Source organism: Seriola lalandi, unplaced genomic scaffold (assembly GCF_002814215.2).
Source record: "Seriola lalandi dorsalis isolate HSWRI2012SDOR001 ecotype SW California unplaced genomic scaffold, Sedor1 jcf7180002053930, whole genome shotgun sequence".
Lineage (NCBI taxonomy): Eukaryota > Metazoa > Chordata > Actinopteri > Carangiformes > Carangidae > Seriola > Seriola lalandi.
This window is the reverse complement of record NW_019524483.1, coordinates 280,241-301,522: the sequence shown is the minus strand read 5'-3', so window position 1 is coordinate 301,522 and position 21,282 is coordinate 280,241. Positions and strand designations below refer to the sequence as shown.

Below are 21,282 nucleotides of genomic sequence, written 5' to 3'. Positions count from 1 at the left end.
CCCTTAAAACCTGCTGCCCCTACATTAGTGTGATTCAAACTGTCACCCAGAATTTCTATACTGCAAATGCCAGAGAGTGATGCATGTCGGTAGTAGTGTTTGCTTGCCATGATTCAAGGCACATGAGTGCAGCACATGCTCATAAGGTCACACACATAAACACGTTATTAACAGATACTGGAGCTTTACAAACACACGCACACACACACACACACACACACACACACACACACACACTCACACAAGGACACGAATAATGGATTTTCACTGTATTGAGTTGCATGATTCAGACACTGTGTGTGTATATGTTAAAGCACCATGATTTACTGCTGTTGAAAGACAGAGCTTTACAACTGTGAATGATGTCTTCTTGTTTTAACTCACCAAGATGAAACTGAAACAAAGACAAGCTAGGAGCATCCTGAGGTGCAGGTTGCTGCAATACGTATGATAGCAGTTCAAGTCATGCCTACAGAAGAGTTTTGTTTGATGGGAGGGGCATGTTTGTCAAGATGTAAAGATGAGACAGAAACATTGAGCTCCAGTGTATTTATAACTAACACATCCTCCCTCCTTCTCTGTCCCTTTCTCCTTGTTTATGCATCACTCCCTATTCCCCCCAACTCTCCCCCCTCTCACAGGTGACCCTTCAGAGTCCAGCCAAGGTGGAATCCCAGGGTTCATTGTGCTTTCAGACTGTCTGCTACCTTTGAGCGTCCGGAGAGTGCAGCCACATACACACATACACTGACACACACTCACACGAATATACATGCTCTCTCAACACAGAACCTCAAACGGTACAAGGCTGATATACAAATGTACATAAAGTGCACAAACACACACACACAAACAAACACACCTGCCGACACTCACACAGATACACACGGTTCATGCGAGTCAGTAATCTTACCCATACAGCCGAGAGCTTGGTTTGACCATAGTCTGTGTGGAGTTTGCCAACAGGGTGTTTAGTACAGTTAAGACAACTCAGACCAAGTGTGTATGGAAGGTACTGATGAAAAATGCTGATATATCACTTCAATAGACTTTAACATGTCTATACCATGTCTATTACATGACAAATATAGAGGGACCGATGTTTCATAATAAAAAAAGGAAGAAAATACAAAAAAGACGATTAAATGAGTAGGTTAGAGAGACTTTGGAGAAAATCGTAATGACCTGTAAATAATTTAGTTTACAAAGAGCAGCATTTAAAAAACAAGAAAAAATGCAAAAAGAATACTACTTTAGATAAACACTGAACAGGACACAGCGACATAATAATTATTATTATTATTATTATTATTATTATTATTATTATTACCACTAGTAACATCATCATCTACATAAAGGGATATTACATTCCAAATTGTAAAGTGGGAAATCACTAACATATTTTAAATTTCTACTTAGATTTTAGGTGAAACACGGGGGAGGGGGGGATTGCACTTTTATTCGGGAGGTTTTAATATTTGAGCTATTTTTTATTTATTTACTAATTTATCAGTTATTTTGTTTATTGGGAGAAGGGGTTTGAGTGGGTTGCAATATTTTCATTTTAGAATTTTCTAGAGAAAACCTTTTGAGGGCCTGTTTCTGTCAGACTCTTGCAATCGAGTAATTATAATGTATGTATTAATTATTACAGCAATTATATTTATTTCTAATTTATTGAATCCTGTTTTTGATCCACTCTCTTTTTAAGTTAAAATAAAAAGTATCATACTAAATGTCCTAATGTGGTTTATTGAGAGTGTGTGTGTGTGTGTGTGTGTGTGTGTGTGTGTGTGTGTCTGTCTGTCTGTCTGTCTGTCTGTCTGTGTGAGAGAGAATTTTTAATGATTACTTTTATGTAAAAATCTGGATTTGAATGATTCAACACAAATCACATGAATGAGAGCGCACATCTGTCTTGTGACCAGAAGGGGGCATAAGTAGAGAGCATGTAATCAGAGGAAGAAAAAAGAGTTCACAATCCCAATTGATGTGCCAAGCTTGTTATCTACTGTATTCATTTATGGGAGTAGGCTTCTTATTTATCAGCAGAATTTAAAGCTCTTTGCTTTATCTTTGAGAACATAGTTCCAGTAAACTCTTCTCACTGTGGGACAATAATTCTACATTTTTTCCCTTGATCAGCTAATGTCATTTAAATTTACTGAAAGAAAAAAAACATAATTTTATGAGTGCAAGTGGGCAGGCTAGATTAAATTATTAATGAGCTGTGTGACCAAATAATACAGTATTTGAAATAACGAGGTTCACTTTATGCACAAGAAAGAAAAAAAAACTCACCACCTGGATTCACAACATTTGCTTAGTCCTGTGGTTTTCAAACCTTTTGAATTGCTCTACTAGTGACCCAGTGTTAAAGGATTAAAACATCTTGTTTTTGTTGTGTAAGTGCAGATGTAATTTATAATATAGTAATATAGTATATAACCATATTGACAGCGGTGAATAACAGACAACTAATAGATGTCTACTTTTCTCTTTAATATCCACGGCTTCTGCAGGTTTCAATGTGTTAAATTTAAGACCTTTTTAAGACCACTATGACTTCATAGGGCTGTTTGAAGGTTACGACTGGTTTTAAGGTTGAGTTTTCATTCAGATGTAGGTTATGGTTAGAGTTGGGATTAATTATTTGTTATTTCAAACAGGTATGTTGGATGAAAGTAACGTTAACAGATACAACTTTAACTTAATGGTTTAAATTGCTATTTTTTGATGAGAGGAGATGCCACGTTAGCGTACACACACTAGCTGGGTTTGCTCGGATAAATTCTGACAGTTTGCCCAAACCCAGGGGTTTCTTGTTGGTTTTATTTTGTAGTCTTGTTACAGCATGACCAATAAATTTTTTCCCCAAAAAAGCAAGACTGAAGTTAATGCAACTTTATGAACATGTTAAACATGTTAACATAATAATCCAATCAATTTTTAAGACGTGTCAAAATCGCAGCTATTTAAGACATTTTAAGCCTAAAATTCAGATTATCGTATCAGACTTTTTAAGGACCCTCAGAAACCGTGAGATCATACCCAAGAAAATATCATGCATTGAACAAGATGAATGTGAAATTAAGGAAGACCCACAGAGCTTGCAGTTACCACTGAACATCAACAACCCCACTGACCTTGTCCATTTGAACCTGCACATTTGCAAACTATTATCTGGGGCAAGCTCTTTCACAAGCTCAAGGTTAGTCATACTGTGCTGTATGTCAGCCTGTAACCCCTCACATGCTTCTTTTATAGTTCATGGGGTCACGAGGATGGGAAGATAGCCAAGTCCTTCTGGAAAAAAGCTGTGGCTGTATGAAGAGTAACTGCAACAGAAATATCACACAAAACTACACTAACCTGCAAAGGCCAACATTTACAATGGATGTTTGTATTTACATGGGGTCACGTGTTGTGTGAAGATATGCCACTGAATGATAAACTATTTCTTCACTTACCAAAACTGCTCTCAAGGCAGAATAGAATTTAATTGTGTTTCATCACAAATGCAGTTGCTGGTTGATGGAGGACAGTTAAATACTTAAAGAAATGAAACTAGTATTAACTGTTCTACATAAGAATTTATGTAGGGCTCCAACTAATCAATTAATCTAATGGTTATTTTCTTTTATTAAATGTTTAATTTATAAAACATTTATTTAAACTGTGAAAAAAATGACCCAGTTTCTCAGAAGATAGTGATGTCTTTGCTTTGGATGAATCCAAAACATAAACATATTCAATTAACTGTCATATATTGAAAAGAACGTCTGCAAATCCTGTCTTTTGAGAGACCGAAAGTAAAGAATATTTGGCATTTTTTGCTTGACAAATAACTGAAACCAACAATCGGTTACCTCAATATTGCCAATTAATTTTCTTTTATTTGATTTCTTTGACTGATAACTAAATCTATACATTTATGACATCAACAAAAACAGTTTTACGTTAAGCTGAAAATTCCCTGTGAATGAGTACAGCATTGTGCTACGTTTGCAAATAACAAGGAGGTCAAAGGTCAGAGCTGAAGGGGCAATAGCTTTGACTCCTGTGTAAAGATGGAAAGGCAAACGTACTTTTACTATCGATTAGAACGTAGAATTACAGAAAATGGAGGGCTAAAAATAAGATAAAGAAGGGGGGTAAAACTTCTCCCAGACCGGAAACAAAATGCAGTTGTTTGTGTGTGTTTGTGTGTGTGTGTGTGTGTGTGTGTGTATGTGTGTGTGTGTGTGTGTGTGTGTGTGTGTGTGTGTGTGTGTGTGTGTGTGTGTGTGTGTGTGTGTGTGTGTGTGTGTCAGCCAAATGCTCATGTGCTTGGACGTCATCTGCGCCCCTCCCACTCCGTTATCCCGTCACTCCTCCCTCTCTCTGCTTCTCTCAGTCCGCTCTCCTGCAGGCCCGACCTCGGCTTCTGCCCGGCCAGACACCCAGACAGACCCCATCGACTCCCGGGACACATAAGGGGGACAGAGATTTGCTGGGACACGACGAGAGAGAGCGAAAATACCCTGAACATTTGCTGGGAGAAAAATTGCAGCATCTCACATATTCTCCCATTTGTAGATACTTTTTTTGTTTTTATCCCCATTAATCTTTTTTATACGGAGGAAAAACAAACTTTGTACTCTATGGAAAGATGTAAAAACCAGCCCGGATACTAAACTCGGACACAAACTGCGCCCTTCTGAGCCAAGCAGCGGGCTGGGCACACACAACGGGACCGTTAGGTTTTTAGCTAGCTAGCAGGGACCGGGACCACTTTGTGGATAAAGATTTAAAAAAAATATTTTCCTCTCAGAAAGCCGCATTTTTCACTTCACTGCGGGGGAAACACCAAAGTAAGTACCGTTTCACTTTCATGTCAGCAAGTAGACGTTATTCGTTTATGTGTACGTGAGTGTGTTTGCGGCGCTCCGCATCCGCACTTTGCGCAGACGTCATTACGCACTCCTGCAGGAGTCGGTCAATTAATTAAAACGGGCCCCTTTGGGTTTAAACTGCTATAACTCATACATAGCGTCGTAGAGTTGTTACAGTAGTTTTTAAAGTACGTTAATAAATCTGTTAACCGATTTGAAGACAAGAACGCGACCTGACGCATGGTTTAATGGTGGTCTGTTTCTAAAGTTTGCTAAATAGCTGCAGATTATGTCACATTATCACTATAAGTACACATGGGTCCTTCCCTGGAATCGGTCCCTTTCCCTTCCCCAAGAAATAAATAGTCACAAAATTTGCAGCGGTTAATAAATATAATAATTTATAATAATCTATAATAATAAATAATCTTATTGTTAAACAGTTTTTTGTTATAAATATAATATTCATACTAAAACACTATTTAACAATAAAAAACAGTGCTTTAATCCCTTTGTTCCCTTTGATTTGTTCTCTAATTTCATATCAACACTGTTACCCTCATCAAAAACTCTTGCAAAATAGTGTTAGTGGACTATTGAAGAAGATCCAGTTCATTGGATTTGGGTTATTTCCCTGAGACAGTGGGAATGAGTGGAAACAGCAAATTAATTGGTTGTTGTCAAATGTTTATTGTTTTCATTCATTGTCCATTCTGCATGTGCAAATTCATAGCCTAAGCCTAGTAAAGTCTTCATACGAAGAACATTTGCTCTCTACTGTCTATGCCAGTGGTTCTCAAAGTGGAGTCCAGGTACCCTCAGGGGTCCTTGAGGGGGTTCCTGGGGGTCCCCAGCAAAAAGGGGATCAATTTATTTTCACTATAATTCCATCCATAAGTAACACAATGACAGAATGTTTGACTATTTTGGTCATGGGTTTCAAACACTTTATGCAATAAAACATCTAAAAACAAAAATCTCATCAGATGGGGGACCATAGGACAAAATCTTGTCAAATGGAGGTCTTTGGTCTAATTTGTGTCACTTTAGGGGTCCTTGGCGTGAAAGAATGGAGAACCACTGCTCTATGCCATGGCGTAATCAGCTGATCTTTTAAACCATTGTGATGAGTGCAACATTGGTTGTTACACAGTGACAACATAGAGCTTACTTTGCCAATGAAGGGGTGTGGTGTACAAACTTAGCAATAACAGCATTTTATATAAAATTCATCAATTTAGTGGCCATAGATGGGCTACTAATTTGTAATAAATATAGTGTTAGTCAACTTTATTTGTATAGCACATTTAAAAACAACAGGAGTTGAACCAAGGTGCTTGAGGCATAGAGTTGTAGGGGCTACTGGCAGCTTCTGTAAACAACACTGTACAAGAAACTCCATCTGTTACGTTGGAGAAGTGACACCATTTACCAGAATGCCAACAGCTCAAGGACATGTATTCCTCTCATCTGTGATGTACTACTTCTCATGTTTCAGGGGGACAAGCATACATCAATACTGTTAATTTTTTTTTAACAAATGAATCTAAACAATTATTTATTTCTCATAATATAATCAATATGTACAAGTAATAACCCTTCAAAGTACACTGCATGTGTTTTTGTGACTTTGATCTTTCAGATAGCAATGAGAAAATTAGTTTGAAATGCTCAACCCTGTTACCGTTGACCAAGTTACTTGTCCAGACTAACAAGTTTTGACTTTGGAGTAACAGGGATGACATAGATCAATGTTTACCCTAGTTTCACTGTCTTTGAAAGTTATAAATTAAATCAATTTAAAGGTCATCATGTGTGTATTCAGTAAGGGTAGCATAGGAGCATCTACTACATTTTAGTTAGTGTTGTTTGAGTCCTATGCATGCTGTAGGTAAGGTAGGCAGTGATGTCACTGAGCTTATTACCTTGTTTAGTTAGTTATTATTAGCATTATTGTGATTCTAGATAATATATATTTGTGAGTTGTAAGTAGTATGCCATTAGGTGCAGTGGAAAAGGAAATTATAATTATATATATATATAAATAAATTGTATGGCACATTATAACATGACTCAATTGCTTTCAATGTGTCAATATGAAAATAATCAGTCTCAATAAAAGTCATTTTTCTTTCAAAATGCTTGTCAGTATTGGATGCATGGAACTGCAGTGACAAAAAAAAATTAGAGTTCTTAGAAATCTAATGTGTTTCACTGAATCAGCCATGCAAATCAAGTGCAAAACAATATTATGTAACTTTGGTGATAAAACTTCACAGTGTGTGGACAAAAATTTGCAGTGTCCATAGTAGAATAAGTGTTCTGTCATCCCTGTTAGTGTGATTAGTTCTGGTACCATAGAGCCAATCCTGTGATTGTCATTAATTTGATAAAAATGTAAAAAGTGACAATTCAAATGGCCTTGCAACTCTTATCATTATATTTTAATCTACATTATATTTTGAACTGTGCCATTCTTTTAAGATTTCTCCTCTAAAAATAGGCTATATTCTTTCTTAATAGACATGTGATCTGCATCCAAAATTAGGATGCTGTCGATCATCTGAATGAGAAATATTATACTGGAAAAGAAAATCCAAACTCTAAAATAATCTCAGTGAAAAGATGGACTAAAGTATTTCTTAGACTTGTTGACTCAACTGGCTCCACATCGACCAGCTACATCAGCAAAATGCTGTTTACGCATTTATGCTTCAGTATTAACAAAAATGTAACATTTGGTACTTTTATATAATAAAAGATATGAGGTCTCCATTTAGGGTTCTGCTTCTTCCTTTAGAGTAACAATTAGCTAGTTGTAGCTAGGAGTATTAAAGCTAGTATAGACACCAAGCTGACAGAAAGTTGAAATAAGGTAGCTGTGAACTCACTGACATGTAATCACCACAGCCACTGGAAGTTCCAATAATATTCCCATAATGTAGGAATATCATGGGAATAGTATTGTTGTTTTGTTGGGTTTTGTTTGTAAGCACTTGAGATTTGTTTGCACCACCATGAGCACACATGCATACTCATGCATTGTGAATCTATTACATGACAGTAGGCTAATGCAAATATGTGCGCATGTAATGACAAAAGCTAAGTTAAGTCAAGTTAATCTTTCAGTGAAGTCCTATGCAAGTCTGAATGTAGTGCTGAAATAATAGTCAATTATTCGGTTAGTCCATTGAGAAAAAAGTATTCAACAACAATCTTGATAATTGATTTGTTTGAGTCATTTATATACCAAAAATGTGAGGATTTGCTATGTGTCTCTGTTATATATCACTATAAATAGTATATCTTTGCGTTTGGTTTAGGAAGGTCAAACAAAGCAAGCAATTTGAAAAGCTCCAGGAAACCGTGATGACCATTTTCACTTTTTGTGATTTCATAACAGTCCAAAAGACAATAGTCAGTGGACTAAATAAAGGAATCACTAAAAAGAGAAGCCCTCTTGTTACACACAAAACCCTGACAGTGTAGTGGGAATAAAACATCTTCTAGATGCTTTAGATTTTGGTCCATCTCTCACTAACCTGGACACAAAACAACTTCAACTTTCATCTGTCAGTAATAACATCTTCTACTTCTTCAGTTCTGTTGATTGAGTAATTGGTATTTTAGTTGAAGACAGGATTGTTGCCTTAAATTTCTTTGCACAGAAGTACCTCAGTCTTGTAAGTGTTTGATTATCAATACCCCACAGAGGTTCCACTCAACAGAAAGGACAGGAGAAGAGAATCAGCATGACAATATTACCTTCACACCTCCTGAAGAGGCCTATTCGAATCAGCATGCTGACTGATTGAATCTCCCCATCAATAATTCATCAGGGTCACAGATCATTGTTAAAGGTCTTGAAGTTGACTGTCTTGTGATCTCTATCTAAAACACAGACTAACTGTCTGCCCCTGGGATAATTTGACGTTTTCTCCCACTTAGTCATCGTCTTTAATCTCTGTTTGCCTAATCCATTTGTTTTTTACTTTGATAAAAACTATTCTCGGTTGTTTTCTGTCATGATCCTGATGAACGTCTAAAATGTGAAGGAATTGTATGACTCACCGTCAAAACCATCTTGCTCAAAATGTCCAAGGCATGACCTGAGTTACAACTAATCAACCATGTGCAGAAAAGCATCCCAGCCTCCTGAACAGCCACTGCATCCCACAATATGTGCATTGACAATATCATGGCTTGTTCTGTGATCTGTAAACTGTGTTTGCAGCTTGTTGGACCACAAGAAGTGAGGGATGTCAGTTAAAAGGTTGACATACTTGATACCCACCATTTACTGTGGGCGACAACTCAAGCAGCAGAAAATGACATATCGTGCATTCAATGTGAGCTACAGAAATATTCAAGACCATGATATAATTTAGGGCTGCTGATTTAACTGAATCGCTCCATTTTGGCTCCAATTGCGTGACCTTTTGTGTTATCAGTATATAGTCAACATCCCAGTCTGTCATGACCTATCAAACCTGCAAATTCAGCTTTGAGCTCTCATGTCATGCAGCCTACAGTTTACACCATCTAAGCTGCCTGATCCCCTTGTGTCTGTCTCCTACTGTTTTTTTTTTTTTTAAAGTTGAATGATTCAGTTGTAAGTGAGCAACTTAAGTATGGAAGGATATGAGTAAATGGGTAGTTGTACACATGGATGGTATGTTATGAGTGACTCACAGTCACAGCACATTGGTTATGTCTCATGACTGGCGTTCCTCTAGATAAACAAAGTATTGGGTGACTGTAAAACTCCATAAAATGTTATTCATCCATGGAGATCGAATGGGAAAGCTGGAGCTCTCCCTCGGTATGGTGGCAGTGTGTTTACATTCTCCAAATATTCCTGGATTCTGTACCAGGTTCCAATCTGGTCTGTTTAGGTTTTCCTCAGGGGGTTGTTCCCTTTATTTCTTCATTTTTGAAAAAACTGCTTTTAGCCTAGCTGAAAGGAAACGTATCAGTTACAGCTTGGAACTGTACTCTGCCAGGCATGAGCTTGATCTCTGTTTACAATCACCACATCCTTGTAATGTATATTCATAGTGAGGAATAGAGAAAGAGAGAGACAGTCAGAGAACTTCCTTCCTCCCTCCCCTGCCAGAGGCATCCTTTATTTTTATTGGACCTTTGAAATGGTCAGAGTATGGTCATATGATCCTGTGGGCCAATGGAATGTGGTGTTAGGAAAGCTGTGGGGGGAAAAGTGCTTTAACATGCTGAATTCACTGGATGATCTCAACAAATAACCCTGAACATATCGTCTGGGATCCTAAATCTTCCTCCACACAACACACTTGCAGCAAAATATAAAGAATTTGTCACTGTTTAAATGCAAGCCTTTCCTCCTTTGTTGTTTGTTTTTGGTGTGTGTATATTTGGACTCAGGAATGTGTTGGAGTTGTTTATATTGAGCTTAATTATACTTCATATACTTATTTAACAGTTTACAGTCAGTCGTTATTATGGGAAATCATTTATTACACAGCATAGTCAGTGTACAATAACTGTCTACAATCCTCAGAAGTCCTGCCCTTTGAACCATCTTTGTTCGTGCTCAGAAGATCATTTAGTTATCTGTTTTGTTTAGATTACACAGCTTCCTTATGGGGTCACACATGCACACAAAACATGCTGTTCTGCAGAGCTCACGAGATTTGCCTGGACACACAGAGGAGAAGTGAAATTTAGTGCTACTGAAGTGGAAGAACTGGCAAAATGACTGGGAAAAATATGTCACCCTTCATATCCACCACCACCTGTGCTGAGGGGGGAGAGAGAGAGAGAGAGAGAGAAAGGCCCAATGTTCGGCCAGCCGTGCTGTTGCAACAGGAAACGGGGGCCATGACTAACATGACATGATGTGGAAAATAACCGACACACTCAACCATGACACCATCTCATGGACAGTGACAGAGGCTACAGCTAGCAGCAATATGTTTTACCTTTAGGGTTGACTTAATGAAGGATGTTCTGTCAGCGTCTGATACTGAGAGATCTAAATTAGCTGAAGAACTAATCAGGGCATGAGACATAGATATGCCTCATATGATGTATATCAAACTTCAGTACAAAGCCTGTCAGTAAAACCAAGTATTGAAAAGCTGGTGTGGAATAACTGGTCAGATATCTGAATCAGTTAAGATTTATTTATTCTTTGATCATTTAGTTCATTATTTCAATTTTAAAAATGCAGATTGATGATGCCATTTTTAGACAGTTTTATTGGAGAAAAGTTCTTGTATTTATCATTTGTCAAGCTTAAGTGATCAGTCTATTGACAAAAAATAAACAGCTGTAATTCTCATTGGACGCACTCCTTGAGTAGCTACTTTGTCAGAAATACAACAGAAGAGCAACTGGTCTAACTGTTTACAGTGCAATGAAAGAAAACCCCACACTGATGATGAAAGTTACCATAGAGATGGATATTTAGAGAATGTAAATGCATTGAGTGGCTCTTGCAGAAAAAAAAACAGCTTACATAGTGTCAAAATTGGGTCTGATAACATGAGAATCCTATGGATTTTAAACTGAAGTCTCTTCTTAAGATACTCTGGTACTGAAACTCATGTACTGTGTTGGCACTATTAAAGACCCAGCTCTCGTCATAGATAAGGACTTTTATTTTTGTGGATCGTATTTATGAAGCACACGCTCAGTGAAGAAAGTTTAGCTAGTGGTGTTTAACCACACCCTGCTTTTCTTCAGTACAACCTTTATCAGCGCATTATTTCCAAAATGTAATTTGAGATGAGTATTTTAAAGATAGTCAAGGGAGAGAGAGCATTACGCATGGCTTCAGCTCTTTGGGCCAAAGAGGGAATCCTTCTTGATTACTGGCATGGAGTAGCAGGGTGGGGATGGGAGTGGAAGTGAAGCGGTTTACATGGTTTTGGCATTTACAGCTGCAGAGGGTGGGAGGGGAGTTACTGTAGATCTGTAAGGGGAATCCAGAGAGGGAGTGTGTGTGTGTGGAGGGGGGGTGTTACCCCCATTGCTTTGCACATATGGATGAATCATGACTCACTTCCTTCAGACACTAACTCTCCCCCACCACCAAGCCCTTTACTCTCTTTCTCTGCCACTCCCCGAACTTAGCAGCAGAAATATTCATCTCTGCACTCTCGACGTCAAAACCAACTCACAGCTGCTGTCGACTGTTTAGGAGAGCGCTGGGGTTAAAAGCATGAAGCAAAAGATTTGCTCAGTTGTTGGTCTGGTTTCTTCTCCCTCACGTGGGCCTCCTGTTCCCTGCATGCTGCATGTGCTCTGTTATATGCATTAGGAAAAACCTACAGGCAGGCCTCCAATAAGAGGAAAATGTTGGTACCATCATCTAATTCTCTTAATTACATGGTACCAAACATTCCTAATCACCGATGTCTTCCGATACACATAGGCAGGCCTGTATAGCAGATGCCTTTAAAGTTAGCTCCTATAGACTGCTTGTGTGTTCATTTTTTAGGTGGAACCATGTACTAATTTTTATTCTTTTGAGGCTGTGGATTCTGCCTCTACAACACGTGTATTATAAGTGTTTGAGTCTTTAGCCTCACAGCCTAATAAACACCTAAGAGTGGTGCTGATTTCTTGCGTGTCCTGTGTTGCAGGATGCTGTCGGAGCTGAGTGAGTGGTTCTGGCAGGAGCGGCTGTGGTTTCCAGAGGGCCTGGGCTGGGCTGACCTGGAGGATCGGGATGGACGAGTTTATGCCAAAGCCCATGACCTGTGGGTGGCGCTGCCCATCGCCCTCGTATTCCTCATTATTCGTCAGATTTTTGAGAGGTCAGCCCGTTTTTCACTCTGTCTTATTCAGTATCTGTGCTCTGCAATATGCCTTTGGTTATTAATTCAAACATTTGCTTACTCTATATTTACATATTTTTTTCTGTCCACTTGTCGAGTCTTAGTTGTCTTTCTTCTTTGTCTGCTGCTTTTGCTTCCCCGTTAGTCTGGCCATCGGTCATCTCCTCCTGACCTCTAATTAGATTATTTTACGTCAGAATGCAATTTTTTGTCTCTTGCTATTTTTTCTCAGCAATTATTTGATTTGCCTTACGCTGTGTCCTGCTTTATAATAAGTAAAGGTCTGCTCCTCCAAGTTATTGTTTCTCACACAAGTGCTGTGTTCCTGTTTCCAGTAGCTAATCTGTTGGAAATCAAACAGACCTTAGAGAGTCCACCTATGTTTTATTGCTAATAGCTCTCTTCCTCATTATTGTTTTTTATTCCTACCTCCCACTCAGCCATTGAGTGGCACATTATAAAATTGACTAACTGGAACCTTGAGGTAGATGACAAACTATTAATCTGTTTACATATATGAACATAAATGATATCTGTTGCTCTGTGGGTTATCAGGACAGATATTTTCAAAAGGCACTTGCAGAGACAGACATGCAGCATGTGGCAGTAAGGTTTAATTGTAATGTCTTTAACAACATTTTCTTAGCATAATTTTTTTCAAATTTGTGTATATCATTTCTCACAACGTAAAAGCTTTTCAATGGTTTTACCCTCACTGTTTCTAACTTCCCTTCATTTAACTGTCTTTTCCTTTCATATCTGTTTGTGTCTCAACAACCTTTTCATGATTACAGGACGGTGGCTACACCCTTGGCCTCTCTACTCGGGGTGAAAGAGACGGTACGGCTCAAAGTCCCTCACAACACCACACTGGAGTCCTACTACTGTAACATTACCAAAAACCCCACACAGGTAAATGTTCACATACACACTTAAAAAAGACAGAGTAACAAACAATTTGTTTCATCAGAAAATTAAATACTTTAATCTGGCCTCTTCGTGTTGTTCTCAGAGTTCAATAGCAAGCCTTTGCAAGCAGACTGGCTATTCAGAAAGACAAGTGCAGCGATGGTTCAGGAGACGGAGGAATCAGGACAGACCGAGTTTGCTCAAAAAATTTCGAGAAGCCAGGTAAAAACACACACAAACACACAGTCACTCTCTGTCTTTTAAACATATATGCTGTAGAGCTATAGATCAGGTTGAAACAGCTGCCCACCCTTGGGTTCCTCTGACTATATGAGCACATTTCAGACGGCAAAAGTAGCCCTCTATTTATAACATGAACTCATTACAATGCCACTCTGCTGCTGCCACGCCTGTAGCCCCCTACTCTTCTCACTCTCACACATACACACACACAAATCCAAACATCCACATACTCATTAGCACAGGACCTTGGCAACAGTGGCTCTTTCACCACTGTTGGTTATTTTTATGTATGGGCAATTATATACAATTATGACAGACGCAGGGTTAAAACAACATGATAACCTGATAATACAATCTTTCTGAAGTTAATCTTAGCTCGAAAGGTTCACAGTGTGGCAACAGATGACACTTACAAAAGAGAGCCATATCTTTAAGGGTGACATCAATAACTGCAGATAGCATGATAGTGTTAGCATCAGCAGGATTGAAACACAGGCAAATGCAGTGATATGCATGTACACAAGCACATTCATGGACAATCTGTTCATGCATTAATCTATCCCAAGTGTTGTGTTTTACGTATAACTCCTCTGTAGTGATGTGACTGTCATAAGTAGTCATTCATTAGCTTCATTGTCAGGGCTATGTTCATGTTTAGATCAACATAAGCTTTTTAAGTGACTTAAAGGGTCAGTTTACCCAAACTACAGAAGATACAGACTCTACAGATACAGACACTTTCTTTTTAATCACAAGGGCCAACAGGAATATTGTCTCTGGAAAAAGAATTTTGCAATTTTTGTTTTTAACATATAGTTTTTCGTTGCTGTGAGTTTAGCTGAAATGATTCGTTGATCAACAGACTTTTATTTGACATGATAATCAACCAAAAACCAAAACCTCAGTTTTAGCTTCTCTGTCATGAGGATTTCCTGCCTCATGTGAGAATAAACTGAATATCTTTCTGACATGTGGCAGTTCGATAATAAAAAATACTTGTTAGTTACAGCCATCACTCTGAGATAGATATCTAATAATATGAGCAAATTAAACCAAAACTGTCTTCATATATCACTAGATATAAGTGAAAATAAGTTTTTTGTAATTAGGTGAACTGACCCTTTACTCTGCAAGAAGACAGTGAAGCAGAGTGGCGTGTGTGTTTCTGTGTCTGCTGTATGTGTCTGTGTAGAAAGTCATGTTTAAGCCACTTCATAGCGGATTAATGTTCTGCATATATGTGTGTGACGATGTGTTTGTGACTGCATGTTTTTCACTCTCTGGTTATGGTGTCTTTCACTAAGTGTGTTACGACATTTTTCTTCTGAATCAATCTATTGTTCATCTCTTTCCCTTACTTCCCCCACTGGTGTATTTCTTAAACTCTCACGCTCATTGTCTGTTAGCACAGGTTCTGCTTGTGTGTGTGTGTGTGTGTGTGTGTGTGTGTGTGTGTGTGTGTGTGTGTGTGTGTGTGTGTGTGTGCTTGTGCGTGCATCCCGATTTGACATTCTCAGCACAGTTCACCAGATTTTTCCAGGCTGTTCACTCAGCCTGGTATTTCTCTCTCCAGTGTACATTCTTGTGTTTGTGACTGTGTGTGTGATGCGTTTATGTGTTTGCTGGTAGAAAATGTGTCTATTGTCTTTTCCCCATTGACTGAATAGAGAGTGTGTTTGTATGTGTGTGTGTTCTCTTGCAGTTGGAGATTTACCTTTTACCTTCTTGCTTTCATTGCTGGCCTGGCCGCCCTCATCGATGTGAGTACTTCCATGTTAACCTCAACCCCTCCTCCTCTTCCTCCTCCTCCTCTCCTCCCTATATGTTCACCTCCTCATTCGTCACCTGCCCTGTCATCATAACTTGGCGGTGCCCATGGTAGTCTGTATTTTTTGCTGCGATAACCTCACCTTTCACTGTCAGTGGAGCAGCATTGACTCATTGCCATGCTGAGTCAGTTGATATAAATACACCTGTCGAGTTCTGCTGTCTCATTCACACCTCATCTCTCCTTCCAGAAACCTTGGCTGTATGACCTGAAAGAGATGTGGCAAGGCTTTCCTGTGCTGGTACGTCTGTAGGATGGCTAAGTACTGAATACATCAGAGTATCTGCAAGTTTTCCATAAAAAAGGCCTTAAAATTCATCCAAAAGTTTTCAATTTGCAAAAGTTTGGAATATTTTCTCTTGCCTACCAAAGGTGTTTTGTGGATTGTGCACACAGGAGGCTGTTTAATCTATTTTTGTGGAGTTTCAGTCAGCGCCGTCAGACCTGTAGCAAACACCGTCACTACTGACAGCCACAGCAGCTAGTAAGCTCATTGCCTCATAATGTGCAAGGGTCGATTTTGGTAAAAACTTAAATTCATTCATTATTTTGTAATTGGTTAATCCATCCATCAGTTTTCTGCCCCTTGCCTGGATCCAGGTCATGTTAAGTGATTAAATATATTACTAAGAATTATTGTTGCATACAGAAGGAAAGTACTGATTAAAATGTGGTTTAAATCTGAATAATAATTCATGTACTTACTACGTAATTTAAGGCCATATTGTCCCTGTTTTCTGTCATTCTTTGACTGTCAGTCTTAAATTTAATCTAAACACTGCTAATAGAGAGCTTCCAATAGAGCTGAAAAGATCAGTTCATTCATTTGGTTAATTGTTCACCATTGAAGTCATTTTTAAAGCAAAACGTCAAAAATAGAAGTTCCAGCCTCTCAAATCTCAACATTTGTTGGTTCTCTAGAGGGGTGCACGTAGGTGTATGGATGTTGAAATGAAAAATGTGTTTCCTCTCTTGCAGACTCTCCTGCCATCTCAGTATTGGTACTACATGATTGAGCTGGGCTTCTATGGCTCTCTGCTCTTCAGTGTGGCTTCTGATGTCAAACGCAAAGTGAGTGAGTTTGACTTGCATTGAGACAGAAGGAAAAGTAAATGGGAAATGAATCTATAATTCATACGAACGATTTTAAACCCAAACTCTCACTGAGAGTTTTTTTTTTTTTTTTTTTTTTTTTTTTTTTTTTTTCCTTTTATATGATTATTACATCATGATCACCTGCACACAAGAGGAAGACAAACAGCCTGTTCTCACTATCAGATCAGTTTGACATCTGGCATGGACTGTGGGTGGACATTAGACTGTTGTTACACGTGTGTTTGAATGTGTGTGTGAGTGTTTGGACTTTGCTCAGCTTGGATCAGCTGAGGGCAGTGAGGAAAATATTGCCAGAGGCCCAGGGTGTTCCTCCAACACGATATTTTAACCCTGATACCTAAGCAGGATTTACCACCATGCACACAGACCCCCTTAACACATGCAGCACACAAATATAAATTTCTAACAATGTCCTTTTCCGCAGCATAAATAACATATTTTCTTCTCTTTAGGACTTCAAGGAGCAGATTGTCCACCATTTAGCGACAATCCTCCTCATCAGCTTTTCCTGGTGTGTTAACTACATCCGAGCTGGAACCCTCATCATGCTAGTGCATGACTCCTCTGATTACCTCCTTGAGGTAAATATATCCACCTCCTTGAGTCATTACAGTAGTTTGTATTCATAGTATTCTGATTACTGCACTTTGGCAAGCAAACGTGTGCCTGCAGTCACAACCAGTGAGCTTTGATCATGGTAGAGTGACATACATAAACTGTAGGAGCTGTATTCAGCGTCATGCAAATGCAGCTTGCAAACAGGCCTAGTATGAAATTTCACCATGACATATTATGTTGTTGTCATGTATCCCTACCAATAATAAAATGCTGTTTAGACTCTTACCATCCTGAATCTCAACTGAGACTTTAGTGTTGTTCACACAATTCAATGAGTACTATGAATTCTGATGGTAATACACTGCCACCTAGTGGAAGAAACTACACTTTAGTTGTCTTTGGTGGGACAACAAATGTATTACCCATTTATCTACACGTGCATTTTTTCCTATAAAACTATATTTCTTTCTCTCCCTCTGCATCTGACAGTCTGCAAAGATGTTCAACTATGCTGGGTGGCGAAATGCCTGTAACTACATCTTCATTGTATTTGCTGCAATCTTCATCATCACTCGTCTGGTCATCTTCCCCTTCTGGTACGAACACTTTTCAAATGTTTTATTATAATTTACTGCTAGATGTTATTTTTTTGCATGCTATCTAGTTGCTCGTCCTAAATCCGTACTTGTCTTGGTTGCAGGATTATTTACTGTACGTGGGTTTACCCAGTGACTGTCTATGAACCCTTCTTTGGCTACTACTTCTTCAATGGACTTTTGATGACTCTGCAGTGTCTACATATCTTCTGGGCTGTCCTCATCATACGCATAGCAGTCCGCTTCCTCACCAACAATGTAAGAAAACATAAAGAAATCTACACGCAAAACTCAAGTTTCTGTTTATTCATCAATAAAATCATTTAACTTTGTGAGCTCACATCATTATCATCCAGCTCTGATTACAAGACAAATATGAATATAATACTACAAAAGGAACAAGTACTTGCTATTGAAAATTTGCAGTTGAAATACTGAGTTGTCAGTGCAATCACTGATTCACAAACTGTTAATATAACACTCATATAATCATGTTACAACGTTGATATGGTGAAGTTGTTAGCAAACAGTTACTTGCTTACACTCTGGGCAGACAGAGAGCAACATTATCATACAAGTGGAGTCATGTCTCTGTCTACCTGGTGAATGTAAGTCCACTATTCACTCTCTCTTAGCTCTGTTTTTGGTTGCTAATTGTGTCTGTCTGCTGTTTCATTCTGAGCAGGTAGTGTACAGTGTTCAGTGAAAATTCACTGAAAACAGCACAATGAGAGAAGTGAGAGTGAACCAAAGCAGCTAAAGCTAAACAATGAGCTGAAACTCAATATAAAGCTCCCTAAAGCCAAAGGAAGCTGCAGATTCGGGTAATAAGTGTCTGTAGATTCATCATTATGAGCAACCCATTTCACATTGTCATTTGATAACTTCAAATATTGATTATAGCTGCTTAAAAGAAGAGAGGATGAAAGCAGTAAAACTTCCATTTGACTTTTAAGTGCTTAAAACAGTTGAATTGTCACTAAGGACTCTACTTTTTTTTATCCATAACTTCATGTAATTTTCAGCTCTGATTACAAGTCAGTTATAAATGAAATATTAAAGCCAAAAATAAAGATACATGCAACATCAAAATACTGTATATTCCATAGAAACAACAAAAGAATAATGGAACTATACGAGTTCATTCATGTCATCTTACAAACATCTTACACACACACACACACACACACACACACACACACACACACACACACACACACACACACATTCATGCATGCAGCTGGACAGTGTGACTTTGTTCTGACACTGGCCAGAGCTCCATGACAGTCTGAGTGGAAAATCTCCTTGATATTACTCAATGGCCTCTTTTGCTCACACCCTCTTCTTCTTTTTTAAATTCTTCTCAGGAAAAAGTCGATGATGAAAGGAGTGACAAAGATGAAACAGATGAATCAGAAGAAGAGGAGGAAAGAGAGGCGGAAGATAAGAAAGACATGAAGAAAAATGGGCCGGTTCAGAACGGTCACACAGTCCACAACAACAACCACAGCAAGACAGAGTGAAAGCAAACAAGTGTGAGGACGTAGGAATGTGAGAAGGACTCGTATCCCTCAGTAGGGGAGCAAGAGGGAGGAATGAAAAGAGAGAGCAAGAAGAAGGGAGGGGGCAAGTCATTCCCTAAAACCAAGAACAGCAGGTATCCTGAGGAAATTTGACAGTTACTTTTGCACGCCACAAAAACACACTCAACACATGTTCATTCATACTTTTACAGGGCACAGACATCCAGCAGATGATATACACTACATTAAGCGGCAGGGCTCTTGTGCTTTGTCATCAGAAAAAAATGTATCATTGTCAGTGTGAGGTGTCAGTACCAAAATTTGAAAGAGACAGGGGAGAAAATGGAGAGGAGTAAAGTGTGGAGAGGACACTGGAGGGGGCGGATGCTGCTTCTACTTTAGCTTTCTTGTTCTAACTGTGTGCCTTAGAGCCAGCTAATTGCTGTCAAAATGCCATTTTATAGCTTTTATGCTTTTTGCTATCTTTTGTTGCTTCATTTCATTGTACCTTTTTGTTTTCTAGCAAAAGAACAAAAGAGTGAATGTTTAATGAAAGTGAAACAATAGGGCATTCATTTCCCTAATTTTTGTCTATGCAAGTACATGAGTGTTTGTTCAGCTATTGCAATGTCTTTGCACAAACATACACTGTCTCGTATATGATGTTATAATTTGCAGTAGGACTTTGTGCCTCTGCTCTCCAGTGCGGCCTGTGCCATTTATAAAGTAGTCTGCCTTGTAAGGTTTAAGGAAAACATGTGGTTTCCGTTTTTTAGATAAACAGCAAGAAAATCTTGCTTTCTTATTTTAATCCCAGTTCATTTTTAATTACAACAAATCTCCATTTCCTGCTTCCAAAAGAGATGTCTGACCTGCAAATGTTACCATTCTCAATTCTTTTCTGTCTGAGCAGTCAGTCATACCCAGATATGAGTGTTCAGCACAAGCACTGCAATAGAAATCACAGCTTCCTGCTAGTATTGATGGAGCTGAATGTTTTTTTTCCTCTCTGGTTTGGCTGAAGCAGTTTGATCCAGTTGACTCTTGAATCACACTGATAATGGCATCCATTGAAAAGCGATGAAGCTCCATAAAGTCATTGTGAAGGTAGGTTGCTCTGTTGAAACGAAGGATCTTTATTAAGGCGAATGCAATAGGACAGGATAACCATTTCTAGATTCAACAAATCTCGGCCAGATTACTCCAGTTCACTGCCTTGTAGCCTGGGTTATATTATTAACCTTGGTGAGAATATAAGTGTTGATCTAAGTGAATGATTTTAGGTATGATTCTGTGTATGAAACGGGTTTACAGATATGTTTTTTTTTTTTTTTTAAAGAAATCTGCTTTTAGGAGTTCAATGTTTCAGTTTTTCGTGAAATAATAAATGTTGCAGCTTTGTTGTTCTGCTTTAAATTTATTTGTATGTCAAGTGCCTTATCTGTAATGTATGGGAAGCTTTCTCTCCTGTCTTCATGTCCTCTCCTTTTCTTTCCTGTCTGCACCTCACATCACAGATAGAACTCTGTAAGACTAGAACATCCTCTTTCCCTACTGTCTCAGTCATCAATCACTTTTCTCCTCTTCTTTATAAATTACCCTCCTTTCAAACTCACCCTCATTCCACCATGTTCTTTTTTACTAACCCAGACCAACCAGCAACCTCTCTTCCCTGACGATACAGAAGAAACAGCTGTGTCCTAATTACAGTGTTATTTTTTTTTATTTTGTATTTTTTTTTTGTTTGTTTATTGATGCCTAAGTATTGTTAATAATAAAAGCAAAGATCATGAATCACAATAACCCGAGCTGTTT

At 38.5% G+C, this 21,282-nt stretch overlaps 2 protein-coding genes across 3 annotated transcripts in view; both read left to right on the top strand.

Moving 5' to 3' along the window:
* Positions 1-1,730, top strand: part of celf3b (cugbp, Elav-like family member 3b) — a 28,064-nt gene extending 26,334 nt beyond the window's left edge. For both annotated transcript variants that reach the window (XR_002760585.2, XM_023402364.2), the window contains one exon: positions 642-1,730. The gene's annotated coding sequence lies outside the window, so the exon portion shown is untranslated. The remainder of the gene's footprint in view (positions 1-641) is intronic.
* A 2,651-nt stretch (positions 1,731-4,381) lies between these two features.
* On the top strand, positions 4,382-21,270 carry cers2b (ceramide synthase 2b). Its single transcript, XM_023402390.2, has 11 exons — positions 4,382-4,853; positions 12,500-12,673; positions 13,489-13,606; positions 13,707-13,825; positions 15,549-15,606; positions 15,865-15,915; positions 16,653-16,745; positions 17,243-17,371; positions 17,838-17,944; positions 18,049-18,202; positions 19,312-21,270. Exons 2-11 carry the CDS (start codon positions 12,501-12,503, stop codon positions 19,465-19,467), a joined length of 1,158 nt encoding a protein of 385 aa, XP_023258158.1. The 5' UTR covers positions 4,382-4,853; position 12,500; the 3' UTR covers positions 19,468-21,270.
* Positions 21,271-21,282: the final 12 nt, after the last annotated feature.